Source organism: Nerophis ophidion, linkage group LG02, assembly GCF_033978795.1.
Source record: "Nerophis ophidion isolate RoL-2023_Sa linkage group LG02, RoL_Noph_v1.0, whole genome shotgun sequence".
Taxonomy (NCBI): domain Eukaryota; kingdom Metazoa; phylum Chordata; class Actinopteri; order Syngnathiformes; family Syngnathidae; genus Nerophis; species Nerophis ophidion.
Genome location: NC_084612.1, coordinates 59,415,596 through 59,434,728, shown reverse-complemented (window position 1 = coordinate 59,434,728; position 19,133 = coordinate 59,415,596). Strand labels below are relative to the sequence as shown.

The window sequence follows — 19,133 nt, the reverse complement described above, 5'->3', positions numbered from 1 at the left end:
TTGCAGCAGATTCTTAAAAACATAGGAGTGCTATCAAAGAGATATTTGACTAGCTTTTTTCCAGAAGATCCAAAAGAACGGCAGAGCACTGCTGCAACCAGGGACAAAATAAATATAGAGCAAAATCAAATGTCTACTGTAGAGGTTGCTAGTTCTCAGGAAAATACAATAAAAGACTAACAGTGAAAAAAGAAAGGAAGAAGTCTTCCCCCCGGTCCTTAGCTTCCTGGAAATTTAGTACAGAATATCCCTGCTCTCTACATATACATTAGAGTTGTGATAATATACCGTAAGAGGAGGGGAACATTGCCATTCATGCCCATGATGTGTGGATGTAGAGCGCTGACTGCAGCTGTAAATTGCAAATTGTGGCTCCCAGAGCTCTGAAAATAGGTCGAGAAAAAACACCGCTCAAGTATTTGGAGTGAGAATCTAAGCTAGGTTTAAGGGGTAGAGCTTTTGGTACATGGGGTGGGGATGCTTTATGCAGATGGACCAAAAATAAATCAAAATAAACAATATTGACATGCACACTTCTAAAATATAGTTGTCGGGAGAATAGTCACCATATTTTGAACAGCCTTGTATTGACTTCTTAGAGCTATAGCCTGGTAATCTGGCCTCCCTGTCAGCAGACTAAGGGTATGCTGGGTGGCCCTCTGCCTTGGAAGAAAAGTGGAAGAGAGACTTGGCAAAAAGTATCAAGTAGGGAAAAACTGAGGGAGAAAAAGGGAGTGGAGGGAAAGGAGGGCTACATCATTTCATATAGTCACACAAATAAATATTCATACTGCTTTGGGTATCAAGCACCACCTCTACCTGAACATGTTCGCACACTATATAGTCAGTGAATTGAAAGTGGTCAACTTGCCTTCTTTTTTTGTGGCGGGTTGCTGGTGTGTGGAGGTGTGCCACTCTCTGGGTAGCCTCCCCCATAATGAAGTTCGTTAAAAGGCGACGTACAGCTGGGCCCAACGTCCCCATGTAGCCCCTGGCTACTCAAAGAATTGTGGAACGACTGTGCGGGGGAGAGACCTTCCTCCGAGAGAGAGAGACGTCGGTCTGTGGCAGCATGGTTTGCCAAGTTAGCGTTGAGGGGTGAGCACGTGTATATGAGGTTGAACTCTGTCCTGAAGGCCTGCTCCCTGCTTTTCAGGGCTCGGTCTGAGGTGGCAGTGGACACTTGCTTCAAGGAAGTGATTCCCGCTGAGAGGGATTCCTGGGAATCATTGCCTAAAGATGTTCCGGGGATGGAAAAGTCCTCTGAGGGTCCGGCCATGGGGCTCTCCAAACTAGAGGGCAGTGAAAGATCTGGGAACTGACTCCGAGGGATGTCAAAGTCTGTCTGGAGACATGGCTGACAGCGGTGAGGTAGGACAAAGGAGACAGGAAACAGTATTGTTAAAAAAAACAACTATAAAATTTGCGCTTCACTGGGTTTGTCAACTTCCAGCAAAAGTACATACCTCAGGAGATATAGATTCTGGCCTGTGAACGGGTGATGCCTCGGGGGATGATATGTTCTAAAGATAAATGCAGTCACTGTTACAAACTTCAGTCACACACACATATATATCTCACATAAAAATATTTGATTGATGACTAGTTTTCAACACCAGTGATAAATTGCACATTTGTGAGATGACAGGCAAACACATGCTTTGACGTTTTTGCGGTTATTTAGAAAGTGGATTGCATACAGTAGGATAGCATTTGTAGAATTTGTTTTTTCTAAGTGTGCCTACTTACAAGGATATGACCAGGCCACCATTTCTAGGATAGATTTACTTTAACAAAGAAAGGGGAATGTACAACAAAAAAGTACAAAGGTTTGTCGGTGGAAAAAGTATTTGATTCTCTACCAATGATTAAAGGGTGACTGCAATTTTTGGGGGGAATTTTACCAATCATTCACAATTCTTATAAAAGACAAAAACACATTTTTCTTTTTTTATGCATTTTAACTTGTAAATAAACGCTTGGAAAAGTCAGTTAACAATGGAGGTAATGGAATTCCCTTTAAAGCGTTCTAAAAAACATTAAAAAAAACCCTTCTTTTTATTACTATTTTCATTGTAGATTGTCACTGAAGGCATCAAAACTATGAATGAACACATGTGGAGTTATATACCTAACATAAAAAGATGAATTAACTGAAAACATGTTTTATATTCGAGTTTCTTCAAAATAGCCACCCTTTGCTCTGAATACGGTTTTGCACACTCTTGGCATTCTCTCGATAAGCTTCAAGAGGTAGAGTCACCTGAAATGGTTTTCACTTCACAGGTGTCATAGTTTTAATGCCTTCAGTGACAATCTACAATGTAAACAGTCATGAAAATAAAGAAAGCACATTGAAATGAGAAGGTGTGTCCAAACTTTTGGCCTGTACTGTGTATATGTGTATATATATATATACATATATATATATATATATTTTTTTATTTATTTATTTTTTTTCCTGAAGGAACTCTCCTGAAGGAATCAATAAAGTACTATCTATCTAGCTATATATATGACAAGCGGTAGAAGATGGATGGATGGCGGTTTAATTTCACAGCCGCATCACAATCACAATATTCACTTTTCCCTTTAACAGCAAACACTTAGCATTTAGCACTAAGTGCTAAACAAAAAATACAAACTTTGAAGAAAATTAAACAATCACTGTACAAAGTCTGCTCTCACCGGGATGCCGGCTGATGGGATGGTCATATCTTCCCCCATTAGATGAAGAACTATTCATACGTCTCATGAAGGTTAAAAAATCAGGACTCCTCTTCCTCCTATCCAGGAGATCGCAAAAAGTCGCTGCCTGACCAGGGCTCAGAAAATCTGCTAAGACTCCTCCCACCCCCACCACGGACTGTTTTCACTGCTGGACTCTAGTAAGAGGTTCCGCAGCCTCCGTAGCAGAACCTCCAAGTTCTGTAACAGCTTCTTCCCTCAGGCCGTAAGACTTGAACGCATCATAATTAAATCATCCCCTCAACTCCCCCCAAAATGGATTAACTCGCTGGACTAAAAAAGACAATATAACATACATCCATAAACATGGACGCATGAGAAAAAGTGCAATGTATTTATCTGTACAGTAATCTATTTATTTATATCTGCACCTAATTTCTTTTTTTTAATCCTGCACTACCAAGAGCTAATGCAACGAAATGTTGTTCTTATTTGTACTGTAACGTTCAAATTTGAATGACAATAAAAAGTAAGTCTAAGTCTAAAAAAAGAAAAAAACAACCAAACGAGCGTATTTTCATGAATTTCTCGCAATTTTAATTTACAAGTTGACTGTTAAAGTTGACCAACTCCTCAGTTTATTGCAACAACCTTCTACTATCCAGGTGAGACGTATGATTTATAATATAAAATTTACTTTTGCCAGCTCAGAGGTGATGCAGCAGTTCCTGGCTCAGTATGTCGATGCAGCAGTTAGCTCTCTGTGATCATGGCGCCGCTAAAAATAGATTGTCTGCAATAGCATTTAAAATAACATCGCTAATACTTGATTAATATTCAGGTCATGAAATGTAAACATGGTATTGTTGATCAGTTTTTAGACGTTTTTAAGGGCTTTATGGGCGCAAAAGTGCACTCCTATTAGCATTGACATAAATGTATTATTGCACTGTGGTTACACAATTAACAGGAAAACATGGAAGAATATCTCAAATGATCTGAATAACTTGAATTTCAAACTGTGTTTGGAGTATGACATGTTACATAAATGGCGAGTGGATAATAGACACACACAATATTGACAATAACAAAAATTGCACTAAGGATTGAGAAAAAAGGCACCACACCGGCTTCCACACCGAAGAATAACAAAAACAATATGTCATCCAAAGTAATATTAAATACATTTGGAATTATATGTAACAAATATGATATAAATATTAAATTAATACAAATATGAGAATATTAGTAGTAATATTTTCAATAAAGTAGTATTAAAACCTCTAAATACTTAGTGGCCACATGCGTGGACAGCACCTTTTAGCTCTTATTTCCAAAAGTGTGTACACGACTGAACTTGGGGTCTTATGGCCGCTTATGTGGACACTTATAGTGCCATCTGGTGGTGTCGGAAGAGTATAACATACAATGGAATTTTGAAAAAAACATTGTGTAAAATTAAGAATTAGCATATCATGATGTACACGTTTGTGTACTCATGGACTAAGTACATCATTTTTAGTTTTTATTCTAATTAGGGCCCAATAAGCCCAAATAGCAAAGAGAAATAAAAAAAGCATGTAAGCAAACAGCATGGGCCTTAAGAGGTTAAGTTTCTTATATATATAAAATACACCATTGACACCACTATGGGCAAGACCCAAGAGTTGAGACCAAATTGGAGCTGTGGCTAAGGCTTTCCACCAAATACAATTTAATGTATTACTACCTTTATTAAATGTTATATCTTATGGATTGTGTTCTTTCTCTGTTACGAATAAACATACACTTACACACGTGTGTAGTCATACGTACTTCAAATTGCAGAGGTGTGTTGCAGCGGCTGGTGGGAAGTGAGGGCATGGGTGAATATGCGAGGCCGTTGGGTAGCAAGGAGCTAATAAATGTGTTTTGAAGCAGGGGAAGTATGGGGTCCTCAGGGAGAGGCGGCGTGATGGGCGACAATGGGCGAAGCAGGTGGTCAGAAGGCGTCGACGTCGTCTCTGTCATACACTTTGCATGGCGCTTCTTGAAAGGTGCGTTCAGTTCTGTCATTTTAAAACACAATGTTAGCCATTTTCATTACACTCGTTTTTATTCTTGTGTGCACTAATCACTCCTTTTGTAGAATTATTTTCTCCTGCATACAAACCACAGTAGTGGGAGTCAAATGGAATATGAAAATGAAATGTGTACCGCTGGACAAGGGATTTGGGGTGGATCTGCTGCTGGTGCTTTGCTGGGAGGAAGTGGATTCTGTACCGTCCTCCACACTGGCTGAACAGCTCTCGTCCTCCACTTGCTTGATCCATCTCTGCATGACCAGAACATTATGACAGCCATACTTTATAAACGTACATCCACAAAGTGTACACGTATGCTGTCATGTACTACTTCCAGTTCATGGGCCTGAACCCCATCCATCCATCCATTTTCTACCGCTTATTCCCTTTGACCCTTTTTTCTGCCAAGAGAGCTAACAGTGGTAATCATCACGGCAGTTTACATACGACCGGATGCTAATGTTAGCATGGCTCTCTCTCTACTGCTAAATACATTAAACAAACAGCTGCGTGCCCACCCCATGGTGCTCACATTATTGCTGGAGATTTGAACAAAGCCAATCTGAAAACATTACTACCAAAATTTTACCAGTATGTTAAATGCCCTACCAGAGGGGGAAACACTTTGGACCATGTTTACTGTAATATCAAAGAGGCATATAGAGCCATCCCCCTCCCCCACTTAGGCCAGTCAGACCACCTCTCCTTGATGCTCATCCCTGCCTAGACCCTCCTCAGATCAAGGACAAAAGCAGTAATAAAGACTGTTACAACTTGGCCAGAGGATGCACTCCCCCAGCTACAGGACTGCTTTGCACAAACTGCGTGGAATGTTTTCAAAGACCAAAACCTGCCCACACACACAGAGTCGGTACTATCCTACATAAAGAACTGTATCAGCGGTGTCACTGAGAAAAAAAACATCCGGGTTTACCCAAATCAGAAACCCTGGATGTCAAGCCAGGTCCGCATGCTCCTCAAGGCCCGCGACACTGCCTTCAGGTCAGGTGACAGTGCTCTATACAGACCCGTGCGTGCTGACCTGAAGAGAGGACTCAGGGAAGCCAAGATGGACTATAAAGAGAAGATCGAAGACCACCTCTCGAGCAACAACCCACAGCAGATGTGGCAGGGCATACAGCACATCACCAACTACAAAGGCTGTGACGCAGCAACCGGGGACTGGGATGCATCGCTAGCAGAGGAGCTGAACTGCTTTTTTGCCCGCTTTGAGACATCACACACAAGCACAGCTTCACCACCCCCAGCCCTCCCAACACCCCCCAGCCCTCCCAAACTCCCTTTTGACGAGCACGAGGTCAGGCGGGTGCTCAAGGCAGTGAACCCCAGGAAGGCAACTGGTCCAGACGGTGTACACGGGAAGGTGCTCCAAGCATGCGCTGACCAGCTCTCCTACATTATCACAGTCCTTTTCAACCTCTCCTTGGCACAGGCACTCATCCCACCCTGCCTTAAATCTGCCACAATTATCCCGGTACCCAAGAAAGCTGCCACAAACAACCTCAATGACTATCGCCCAGTAGCACTCACACCTGTCATCAGGAAGTGCTTCGAGAGACTGGTCCTGCCTTTGCCCCACCCTAGACCCACAGCAGTTTGCCTATTGGGCAAACAGATCCGCGGATGACGCCATAACCATGGCTCTCCACTCTACACTGAGCCACCTGGAACACCGGGGGAGCTATGTCAGGATGCTTTTCATTGACTATAGCTTTGCCTTCAATACCATCATTCCAGACATCATGGTCACAAAACTGCTGGACTTAGGCCTCCCCTCAACCACCTGTCTTTGGATTAAGGACTTCCTGACCAACCGACCTCAGACAGTAAAACTTGGCCCCCATCTCTCCTCCCCCCGCACACTCAGCATCGGCTCTGCACAGCGCTGTGTGCTGAGCCCTTTGCTGTATTCCCTCTACACCCATGACTGTAGTCAAGCCCACTCGGAGAACACCATAATCAAGTTTGCCGATGACACAACGGTGGTGGGTCCCATTACAGGGGGGATGAGTCTGCATACAGAGATGAGGTCCTGAAACTATCAGCGTGGTGTTCAGTGAATAATCTAGCACTGAACACCACAAAAACCAAGGAACTCATCTTTGACTTCAGGAAAAACACTGCAGACCCTGCCCCCCTCTACATCAACGGCGAGGAGGTGGAGAGAGTCAACTCCTTCAAGTTCCTCGGCACCCTCATATATGCTGACCTGTCCTGGACCCACAACTGCGGTCATCCGGAAAGCCCAGCGGATACTCCACTTCCTGAGGGTGCTGAGGAAGAACAGACTGGAGAGACATGCTGATGGTGACCTTCTATCGCTCGGCTGTTGACAGCCATACTGCATAACAGTGTGGTACGCCAGCTGCACTGAAGCAGACAAACAGGCGATTCAGAGGGTCATCAAGTCTGCACAAAAAATCTTCGGCTGTCCCGTCCTCCCTGAAGGATTTACACAACTCCTGTTGCCTCAAGAAAGCAAAAAACATCACCAAAGACAGCACACACCATGGCTTCCACCTGTTCGACCTGCTACCATCAGGCAGGTGCTACAGGTTCATCAGAGCCAGAACAAACAGGCTCAGAGACAGCTTCTTTCCCAGAGCTGTCACCATGTTGAACTCTAACTTATAATAATAATAATTAATTCTATACAATATCCTGCCCTAATACCCTACTGTGCAATACTACCCTTCGAGTGCAATACGGCCGACACTGATTGTTATTTATTACTTCGGTACTCTTGTCTTGTTCTGTATATTGTACAGTACTTTGTATTTCTATAGTGTTTTGTATATTGTACAGGATTGCTTATTTTCTTTTATTGGATAGCAGTCTGTTTATTTCAATTGTTAGTTTTTTCCTTTATTACTACCTCTTGTGTTATTTATTTTACCCCATATATGTTCCCACTACGGCACCTTAAGTCCGAGTCCTTAATCTTGTTATTTGCAAATATAATGACAATAAAGTCCATCCTATTCTATTTCCATTCTACTACTTCCAGTTCATGGGCCTGAACACCATCCATCCATCCATTTTCTACCGCTTATTCCCTTTGGGGTCGCGCGGGGCGCTGCTGCCTATCTCAGCTACAATTGGGCGGAAGGCAGGGTACACCCTGGAAAAGTCGCCACCTCATTGCATGGCCAACACAGATAGACAGACAACATTCACACTCACATTCACAGACTAGGGCCAATTTACTGTTGCCAATCAACCTATCCCCAGGTGCATGTCTTTGGAAGTGTGAGGAAGCCGGTGGGAACCCACGCATTCACAGGGAGGACATGCAAACTCCACACAGAAAGATCCCGAGCCCGGGATTGAACCCAGGACCACTCAGAACCTTTGTATTGTGAGGCAGACACACTAACCCCTATGCCACCGTGAAGCCCGGCCTGAACACACAATTTTAAAATACATATTACGCCTAGAATTTGTCAGGATATCAACAGTCAAACATGTTTGATTGATTTCAGCAGACAGACCAAATGTAAAAACATATATTAAAATAATGTCAGATAGTAATACAGTAAATTAATTATTAAAGCAAAATAAATATTTATTGCCAATGAAAAAGGGGGTTAAGTCCTTGATGTAGAGGGAATTATTGTTATTCTCTATTGTTATTATTAATTATTGAGTTGTAGAAGTGTACTTTTAGCAGTGTATTTGTAGTGTCTTGTAGTTGTAATAGCATATTGTAATATCTTGTAGTTGCAGCAAACTGTTGTAGTACCTGTAGTAGTCTATTGTAGTTTCTCGTAATGGGAATAGCGTACTTGTAGTTACTAGTAGCTGTAGTAGTGTAGTTGTTTATAGTTGTATTAGTTTCTTGTAGAAGTAGTGTATTGTAGTTACTTGCAATTGTATATTCTAGTTTATTATGTTTGAAGTAGTATATTGTAGTTGCTTGTAGTAGTGTATTGTGGTTTCAGTCGTGTATTGTAGTTCTAGTGCTGTGGTTCTCAACCTTTTTTCAGGGTTGCAAACATGTCAGTCTGGATTAAAGTGAGACAAAAGTTAACGTTTGCACCTTGTTGTTTGACAGTGTTTATGATTCATAATCCACATTTATCTGCAAAACAAACACAAACTGGACGTTCCCCTCCATTTTGCGGCCATGTGACCTTGTCACACCTTGTGGTCTTCTTGTGTGACTCATTCAGGTGTTGAGTGTCAAACTAGTAGTGGTCCATTCTAGCCTTGAGCAGGTGACAGGTGTATTTAAAACACATATTGAGTTTAGTTTAAGAAATGGACAACTCATTTCTGTGTTTCATAACCACCCTGTGGAGTCACCATGCTTGCTGCTTGCTTGGGGCTCAAATACTATTTCACTCAATAATTAATACACTTTATTGAAAGCTATTTTTGACATTGTGTCTTTGTTAAAATAAAGGTAACATACAAATATTTACAAAATCTGCAGGGATTGAATACTTCTTTTCCACACGAGATTAGACCGTACTTTATATTTCATGTGTTTTCCATTTGCATTTAACACACCTCATCCTGTCTACACTGCAAAAAGTCATCGTTGAAAAACAAGAAAAAAAAAAAAATTTGGGGTATTTTATTTGACCTTAGCAAAATTATCTGCTAATCGAACAAGAAAACTCAGCTTGTCAAGACTTTCCAAAACAAGTGAAATTAGCTAACCCCAATTAACCCAAAACTACTTAAAAATGAGTATATTCTCACTAATAACAACTGTACTACTATATGAGTACGTATTTTCTATTGTTTCTTTGAAAATAAAACAGCAAAGTCCATTTGGCTGTCATCTGTTTTAATGAGACAATTGTGTCAACGTCATGATTTCTTTTTTCATGCTGGAAATAAGAAATTATTACTTTTAAAAAGTAGTTTTATACTTGTGAGTGTTGATGACACAGCCTTGCAACAGCTGATATGCTGGTTTCAAGCATGTTTTACTCAATATAGGCCATAAAAGCTCAGCAACAAGCTGTAATATCTTACTGAGATAATTTAGGACCAAAACCCTTAAAACAAGTAAAACACTAACATAAAATCGGCTTAGTGAGAAGAATGAGCTTATCAAAAAAGAAAATAAGCAAATATCACCCTTATTTGAGATATTTAATCTTACTTAGATTTCAGTTTTTGCAGTGTACAACCTCTTGCTGCATTGCATTGCTCACCTTTTTAAAGCAGCCATAGGTGCCGTCCATCTGAAGTGGACGTGGACGGCGTCTCTCGGGGTTGAAAGGTGAGCCGAAGCGCACATAGTGTCTTGGCGCTGTGCAGATAACAGATGAGTGCGAGAGGCCTGGCAACATGTTGAGGGTGGTGGCCAGCACCGTTGGGTCAGTGGTAATACGCAGCGGCCGCTCAATAGGTGGCTCCTGTGGGACCTTCTCCCCTCCAGGAATCTTTTCATTCAACCACTCTGTCACCAGATACTGAATGAAAACACACCACATTCATGATTAAGTGTAAATAAATGTGTGTACACCATTCAACATACAGTGGGGCAAAAAAGTATTTAGTCAGCCACCGATTGTGCAAGTTCTCCCACGTAAAATAATGACAGAGGGCTGTAATTTTCATCATAGGTACACTTCAACTGTGAGAGACAGAATGTGAAAAAAAATCCAGGGATTCATATTGTAGGAATTTTTAATAATTTATTTGTAAATTATGGTGGAAAATAAGTATTTGGTCACTTCAAACAAGGAAGATCTCTAGCTTTCACAGACCTGTAACTTCTTCTTTCAGAAGCTCTTCTGTCCTAGACTCGTTACCTGTATTAATGGAACCTGTTTGAACTCGTTATCTGTATAAAAGACACCTGTCCACAGCCTCAAACAGTCAGACTCCAAACTCCACTATGGCCAAGACCAAAGAGCTGTCGAAGGACACCAGGAAAATAATTGTAGACCTGCACCAGACTGGGAAGAGTGAATCTACAACAGGCAAGCGGCTTGGTGTGAAAAAATCAACTGAGGAAGCAATTATCAGAAAATGGAAGACATACAAGACCACTGATAATCTCCCTCGATCTGGGGCTCCACACAAGATCTCATTCCGTTGGGTCAAAATGATCATGAGAACGGTGAGCAAAAATCCCAGAACCACATGGGGGGACCTGGTGAATGACCTGCAGAGAGCTGGGACCTAAGTAACAAAAGTTACCATCAGTAACACACTACGCCGACAGGGAATCAAATCCTGCAGTGCCAGACGTGTCCCCCTGCTTAAGCCAGTGTATGTCCAGGCCCGTCTGAAGTTTGCCAGAGAGCACATGGATGATACAGCAGAGGATTGGGAGAATGTCATGCGGTCAGATGAAACCAAAATAGAACGTTTTGGTATCAAAGGTGTACCCCGCCTTCCGCCCGATTGTAGCTGAGATAGGCGCCAGCGCCCCCCGCGACCCCGAAAGGGAATAAGCGGTAGAAAATGGAAGGTATCAACTCAACTCGTCGTGTTTGGAGAAAGAAGAATACTGAGTTGCATCCCAAGAACACCATACCTACTGTGAAGCATGGGGGTGGAAACATCATGCTTGGGGCTGTTTTTCTGCTAAGGGGAAAGGACGACTGATCCGTGTTAAGGAAAGAATGAATGAGGCCATGTATCGTGAGATTTTGAGCCAAAACCTCCTTCCATCAGTAAAAGCTTTGAAGATAAAATGTGGCTGGGTCTTCCAGCATGACAATGATCCCAAACACACCGCCCGGGCAACGAAGGAGTGGCTCCGTAAGAAGCATTTGAAAGTCCTGGAGTGGCCTAGCCAGTCTCCAGACCTCAACCCCATAGAAAATCTGTGGAGGGAGTTGAAAGTCCGTGTTGCTCGGCGACAGCCCCAAAACATCACTGCTCTCGAGAAGATCTGCATAGAGGAATGGGCCAAAATACCAGTTACTGTGTGTGCAAACCTGGTAAAGACCTATAGTAATCGTTTGACCTCTGTTATTGCCAACAAAGGTTATATTACAAAGTATTGAGTTGAATTTTTGTTATTGACCAAATACTTATTTTCCACCATAATTTACAAATAAATTCTTTAAAATTTCTAAGATGTGAATTCCTGGATTTTTTTTTCACATTCTGTCTCTCACAGTTGAAGTGTACCTATGATGAAAATTACAGACCTCTGTCATCATTTTAAGTGGGAGAACTTGCACAATCGGTGGCTGTATGTAAGCAGACAATAAAAAACAGTGTTTTCCATTGATTGGTGGCGGCCTGCCACACATAAATTTGTACCGCAACTAATATATTTGGTGCTACCTGTTAGCCCTCTCTTATAATGGTACTGTTTATGAATGTTGCTTGTCATTACAACATGGCGTCGTATCCCTGCGACTTAACACACCTCATATGCACCTGGTCTGCCAGAGAATAAGAAGACATAGCAGGGATCAGTGCTGCCAACTTGGTGACTTCAGGCCCTTTTCCAACGCATGAACTTTCACATTAAAGTTCCCTTTGTGTTTTAACCAAAAAAACTATACGGATAGATTTAGTTCTTCGGGAACTTTTTTTAATCAACAGCGAGGTGGGACCTTCGAATAGTTCCAAGTACCTTCGGGGGGGGGTGGGCTTTGCTGTCGACCAGTGATTGGTTGAACACAGTAGGGGGCGTTCCTAAAACTTTGTATTATAAATTTCCGCCGGCAGTATGCGAGATTACTTTTTAATTTATACTATCGGGCAGTTTAATGTTGTTTATTCAATTTTATAAGCTTCATTTCAATACCTGAAGCTACAAGAAGTGGAGAGATTATTTCAAATGTATTTCCATAGAAATTTAAAGTATTCAGTCAAACTTCGAAGCAGCAGCTCCAACCGGGACTCAAATATTATAGTTTAAAGAGAAATGTGAAATAAAGGACAAGAAGAAAAAATGTAAAGCACATTAAATATCTACTATTTACTTTGTTACATGCCGAGTGAACCGAATACTAATGCTAATAGGCTAACCCTAAATCTGATATGTTCATGTTGTCGCTGTGAGATAAAAATAAAAATATATTTTTTAGATAATTTTATATATAATAAAAAAGCACGATATATAATCTAATTAATTATAATTATTATATTGTCATTTACAGCTTAAATGGACCATAAACCTTTACCTGACATTTATACAAAATCTGATACACTTTGTTTTTAAATCGTATCATTTTGTATATTATTGCTTTGTATATTTTATTTACTTAGAATTTAGAAAAAGAAATATGACCTAATAATGTCAGTTTATATACATGGTATTAGTGTAGAAATATACTGTACCACTCATCCAAACATCAGCAGCCTAATTTGTATGAACTACCCTGAACTGTGAAATAAGGCCTACAGGAACCTATATAGTTCCAGGAAATAAAGGTTTCAGGAACTTACAAATCCTCAAGTTGTGGTGGAAAAGAGCAATTTGTTGCTATATATAGCGAGTATTCAGATTCCTTCAGCTTGTCTTTTTTTAGAAAAAAAACCCCCAGATAAATCTTGTGACTTTTTCTGGTCTTATTGGAGTCTTTGGAAGACAAACATAAAAGCCCGCAAAGCCCTTCCCAAACAAGTCTTATCAGGAAGCTCTGTGTTTTGTGTCAAAAATTAACACAAAAAAAGTATTTGTAACTTCTGTTTGTCTGCCTTTCATGTATATATTGTACATGCGTCATGGCCAATTATTCAAATGAATACATTCTGTCGCGTATTTATATCTCAACTTGTACAGCAAGTCAATGTCCTCTCACCTTTTTGGTCTTGGGGTAACGCAGGTTGCCTCTGCTTATGCAGTTAAGATTCTGGCCGTCTCCATCGAGGAGGCGACCAGCGCCGAGCCCGCTGTCCCCTTGCCCCAGATCAGAACCAAACAGGCCATGAGGAGCCTCCTCTTCCGGACCTGTGTTTTGGTCCGGTGCAGGAGCTGAGGCAGCCGCCTGCTGGGCAAGTGCTTGACGCTGTCGTCGAGCACGCTGGGACGAGCTTGAGCGGTAGCGTGAGATTCGGCTCTTGGGACGAGGTTTGGAAGGCCGTGCGGGTTTCGGAGGGGCAGCTGGAGCAGGCAAGTTTGGTGAAGAGGTCTTTTCTTCAATAGATGGTACTTCCTAAGGCCAGCGGAAGGAGAATACAATGCATGAGTAAATATATGTGCCAGAGGAAAACAATTATTCTTCATACGCATACAGACCGTGACATAGGAAGTGCGTCGTGTGGTGATCCCTACCCCCGTGTTTTGGGCTATGGGGGGAGTTCCTGTACCCTCTTCTGCTTCCACGCTGTCCTCCTTTACATCTGCTCTCCTCCGTCTCCTTTCCAGACTGTTGAGTGTCTGTAGATCAACACACAATGTCCCAACATGAGTGGGAATGGTTTTCAACTTCCGACTTCTACACAAAAATAAAACGCATACTTTTTTACTGGAGATGGCAATCCCATTCTCATCCACCTCTCCTTCCTCCACTTCTTCCAGCTTCACCTCATCTGGCAGCCCCTGGTATAACAGACACAGGCTTTGATGAAACCATAGCTTTTATAAACATGCTTGACTTGATGTAGTCAATCACCCACACGCTCTCTTTCCACTTGTGTTGAAAGTGCAGACGTCCAACAATATAACTGTTTTAGATAATGTGTAAATCGCTCAAGTCAAAGCAAACTAAAATAATGTTTCCCATTATTTTTCCTCTGTTGCACTTTTGGTGGGGGATGAAATGATGAAAGAAGAGAATCGCTGCCACCATGTGGACAAGTCTCATTTTTCACAGTCCTACAAGACTCCTTCTTGCCTGCTATTCACGTTCTATCACCTCTATGGACTTTTATATCATCTATATCCTAGGTGTCAAAGCCAAGGCCTGACGACCAGATCCTGCCCGCGAATGAATGATCTATGGCCCCTGGGATGATATCTGATTATTATTAGAACTGGCCCGCAGGCCACAGCCACGTGCTGCTGTTTTGCAGCACCGGATACTCCATCAGTGTTGGCGCTAGGAATTTTCAAAATGGGGTCCCACAATAAATTTTTGGGGTCCCATTTTTTTGTAACCGTTTTGAAAACAAATGATAAATGTATGCATTATCCTGTTATATTTCACATTCTCTATTGTGATGTGGAAAGAGGTTGTCATAAACGTTAATTTATAAAAAAAAAAAACAATACAAAAAAAAAAACTTTCTTCTTTCCTTCATGGATCTAAACTTTACCGCTGCAGGTATTTTTTCTTTATTTTTATTGTAATATTTTCAGAATGTGTTTGTTCTATTTTTGGCCAAAGTAAGACAAATAAAACAATCTGAAGTTGTCTTCATTTTTTTGTTTTAATGCCATGATTTTAATAGTCCGGCCAGTGTGTCCACAGATTTTCCTCCAAACGGCCCCTGAGCTAAAATGAGTTTGCCACCCCTGATCTATATTGATGTTCTATCACCTATTGTGATATTCGACCGTCTATATTGGTGTACCATCCCCTCTATTGGTGTCCTGTCATCTCTATTGGTGTTATATAATCACTATCAAAATGATAAAACATGGAATTGAGATAAAAAATGTAATCAATTTGTTGCGTACATAGTATGCTAGTAGCTTTGTAAGATCTTGTTCAATGATTGTATTGATTGTTGATGTTGAATAAAGTTTTTTAATGTTACATTTTACATTTGAGGAAAAAAATAAGGGCTGAACTATCGGTCTTCACCAACAATTATTCCCCATATTTATTTGTGGGAAACAATGTTTATACCACAGTATTTATTAGTATTGACACCTGATTTTAATTAGATGCATGTTTTACAGTCATAAAAATATAGGAGAAACAAAATAAAGTGCTTTTTTTTTTTTGCTAAATCTAATTAACATTAAAGGGGTCATATTGTGATTGTTTACATGTAAAACACTTACTTTTGGTTTACATAACATGTAATGGTGGTTCTTTGGTCAAAATGGTTATGTTTTACAGACCGGTTGAGCCGATTTCTGACTGCCTCTGCAGAATGAATCATTTGATGGAATCTTTGTTGTAGTTTTAGCATTTCCATATGGAGTCTACTGACAGATATAAGTTCAAACTATAATCAAATTTGTATTAGAAATGGCAACGGCGGAGGATGCATGTGCATGTACAAGCCAGTCTGCCCCACAACAAGAGGACAGAGAATAAGATGGAGCTTATTGGCTACAGCGTTTGATTACAAGGGCGGGCTTGCACAAAGCACTTTGGGTAAATCCCTACCACATATGGATAATCCGCTGACGTCACCATTGCAGCAAATTCCAAACAGCTCAATTAGAAGAAGTATGAAGAAAGGCAAATTTTTTATAAATTTCTCCGCAAAGCCTCAACGTTTTTTTTTTTCATATTTTTTGGGACTTATGCAGATTCCAAATACACAGAAACAGGTACAAATAGGGAATACAAGTTGGGTTTCCCCCTTTAAAATAAATAAATGTCTTTTTTTTGGCTTTTCCTACTAGTTACCTTCGTGTTACAATTCCGGCCTGGGATTGGACCTTATAAGATAGAAGAAGCATATACCACGACAGCAGAAACTTTAAGAAAAGCGCAAATAGTGCCAAATATTCTCTTTTTAGTGACAGAAAAAAGGCGGGGAATTAGTTTGCAGTATAAATCACCTCATTACTCACATGATATTTTTAATTCTCATAAAGACATCCCTTTGAGGCACAATGCAGGGCACACATTTTTTGAACGATTGCGTCATTCAAAGAAACCTATGTGGTCACCGAATATGTGAGATCATCGGCCTCATACCTCAGCATCACTGTTTCCCTGGAGCTCTTTGGCCTCCTGCTGCTGGCTGGGGGTCTGACTGCTATCTCCGCCCAGGCTCCCCTCCAGCTCTCTCCGGCGAGCCTTTCTCTGTCGGGTCTCGGCACCAACCAACGGCGAGGGCGGCGGTGCAGACGTGGGGCTCAGCAGGCTCTCCTTGGGGCTTATGTTGTGTTTCTGCACAGGACAATTTTGGTTCCCCTTATGGCAAGCACAGTCCACCTTGTAGATACTGAAGGATCGTTAGGAGAGAGGGAGAAGGTGGTTGATACAAATCATGTCATTATTTACAGATAGATAAAAGCGGTGGGCATCACAGAAGATGTGTGGTATGCTGAGAAGCAGTACTGACCAGCTGTTGAACTCATAATCAAATCCAATAGTGACCTCAGCATCTTTAGTGATCTCACTGACGGCATAAATACACAGGTGGATCATCCCCTCAGCAACCATGTGTCGCACCTGGAAAGTAGCAATATGACTCACCAAGGACGCGGGTAAGTGCAAAGCTACTCTGTCAGGCAATCAAAGTGAAAGGCAAACAAACGTTGTCGTCTGATTTCGAGCCTGTTAATGACTGACCTCTGCGTTTGGTGTACAGGATCTTCGAATGAAGCGGGCGTCATTTCCAAAAGTCCTGGCATCCACACACATCTCCACGTCATTAAACTTGGAGTAGAACAGCACAAATGGGTAGGGCCTAGGAGACATGATTCAAAAAGGTTCAAACACAGCTTGTTGCTTATTGTCACAATAAAACTCAACACTTTAGAGCAGTGTTTTTCAACCACTGTGCCGTGGCACACTGGTGTGCCGTGAGATACAGTCTGGTGTACCGTGGGAGATTATCTAATTTCACCTATTTGGGTTAAAAATATTTTTTAGCAAACCAGTAATTATAGTCTGCAAATGATGTGTTGTTGTTGTTGAGTGTCAGTACTGTCTAGAGCTCAGCAGAGTAACTGTGTAATACTCTCCATATCAGTTGGTGGCAGCAGGTAGCTAATTGCTTTGTAGATGTTGATACAACGGGAGGCAGTATGCAGGTAAAAAAACGTATTTAATGCATAACCAAGAAGTAAACAAAAGGTAAGTGCCCCTAAGAAAAGGCATTGAAGCTTAGGGAAGGCTATGCAGAACAAAAATAAAACTGAACTGGCTACAAAGTAAACAAAAACAGAATGCTGGATGACAGCAAAGACTTACTGTGGAGCAAAGATGGCTTCCACAATGTACATCCGAACATGACAATGTCCCCACGATGAAGGATGAAAACAAAGAGGATGCGGGAAATATCGCTCAAAGGAAGACATGAAACTGCTACAGGAAAACTCAAAAGAAAAATCCACCCAAATAGGAGTGCAAGACAAGAACTAAAGGTCTACACACAACAAAACAGCAAAAAAGTCCAAATAAGTCAGGGTGTGATGTGACAGGTAGTGACAGTACACCTACTTTGAGACAAGAGCTATAGTGATACATGCTTGGTTATGCTTTAAAGTCATATCCAACAATTGCGACAACGACTTTTTACTGTCAAATGAGTTTTGTTTTTTTAATGATTTCTGCTGGTGGTGTGCCTCCGCATTTTTTTTAACTCAAAAAATGTGCCCTGGCTCAAAAAAGGTTGAAAAACCCTGCTTTAGAGGACTCCAGACAAAATGACCCTCAAAACAAATGAGTTGACAAGGCGTGAGTTTTACAGGATTATGATCCTTCATGATTGGTGTGCGGCCATCTGTCATGCATCCATCCATTTCTACCGCTTGTCCCTTTTGGGGTTGCGGGGGGTGCGGGAGCTCATCTCATCTGCACCCGGGCATAAGGCGGGGTACACCCTGGACAAGTCGCCCCCTCATCACGGGGCCAACACAGATAGACAACATTCCAACTCACATTCACACACTAGGGCCAAATATAGTGTTGCCAATCAACCTATCCCCAGGTGCATGTCTTTGGCGGTGGGAAGAAGCCGGAGTACCCGCAGGGAACCCACTCAGTCACAGGGAGAACATGCAAACTCCACATAGAAAGATCCTGAGTCTGGGATTTAACTCAGGACCTTCGTATTGTGATGGACATGCACTAACCCCTGTTTCACCGTGCTGCCCCCAATTGTCTCCATCTGTCATTATCAAGACAATTTTCGAGTGGATTAAAGGAAAAAAAAACACTTCATTTGGAAATGTGTCCATTCACTATCTTAATGACAGACAAGCACACATACTGTGTTTTCTTTTTTATGCATTCTAATTCATAAATTAACGCTAGAAAAAGTCAGCTAACTATGGAGCCAATGGGAGTCGCTCTAAAAAAATATCTAAAACCCTCCATTAACATTTTATATACACATGTTGTAAGTATATACAGTACAGTTCAAAGGTTTGGACACACTTTCTCATTCAATGGGTTTTCTTTATTTTCATGACTATTTACATTGTAGATTGTCACATCAAAACTGTGAATGAACACATGTGGAGTTATGCACTTCACAAAAAAGGGAAATAACTGTACAAGTTTCTTCAAAATAGCTACCCTTTGCTGTGATTACTTTTTTGCACACTCTTGGTATTCTCTCCGTGAACTTAAA

The 19,133-nt window shown here is 41.3% G+C and overlaps 1 protein-coding gene across 7 annotated transcripts in view; it reads right to left on the bottom strand.

The window, feature by feature from the left end:
- Window positions 1-19,133, bottom strand: part of setd5 (SET domain containing 5) — a 134,604-nt gene that overhangs the window by 21,965 nt on the left and 93,506 nt on the right. For 4 of the 7 annotated variants that reach the window (XM_061887409.1, XM_061887419.1, XM_061887425.1 and 1 more), the window contains exons 10-21: window positions 17,126-17,243; window positions 16,896-17,005; window positions 16,526-16,775; window positions 14,164-14,244; window positions 13,942-14,082; window positions 13,505-13,858; window positions 9,941-10,201; window positions 4,885-5,002; window positions 4,504-4,736; window positions 1,467-1,523; window positions 872-1,357; window positions 567-659 (exon numbers count right to left, since the gene is read on the bottom strand). In XM_061887409.1, coding sequence (XP_061743393.1) covers window positions 567-659; window positions 872-1,357; window positions 1,467-1,523; window positions 4,504-4,736; window positions 4,885-5,002; window positions 9,941-10,201; window positions 13,505-13,858; window positions 13,942-14,082; window positions 14,164-14,244; window positions 16,526-16,775; window positions 16,896-17,005; window positions 17,126-17,243 — 2,302 coding nt within the window. The remainder of the gene's footprint in view (window positions 1-566; window positions 660-871; window positions 1,358-1,466; window positions 1,524-4,503; window positions 4,737-4,884; window positions 5,003-9,940; window positions 10,202-13,504; window positions 13,859-13,941; window positions 14,083-14,163; window positions 14,245-16,525; window positions 16,776-16,895; window positions 17,006-17,125; window positions 17,244-19,133) is intronic. The other 3 variants (XM_061887448.1, XM_061887457.1, XM_061887433.1) reach the window with 2 other exon arrangements.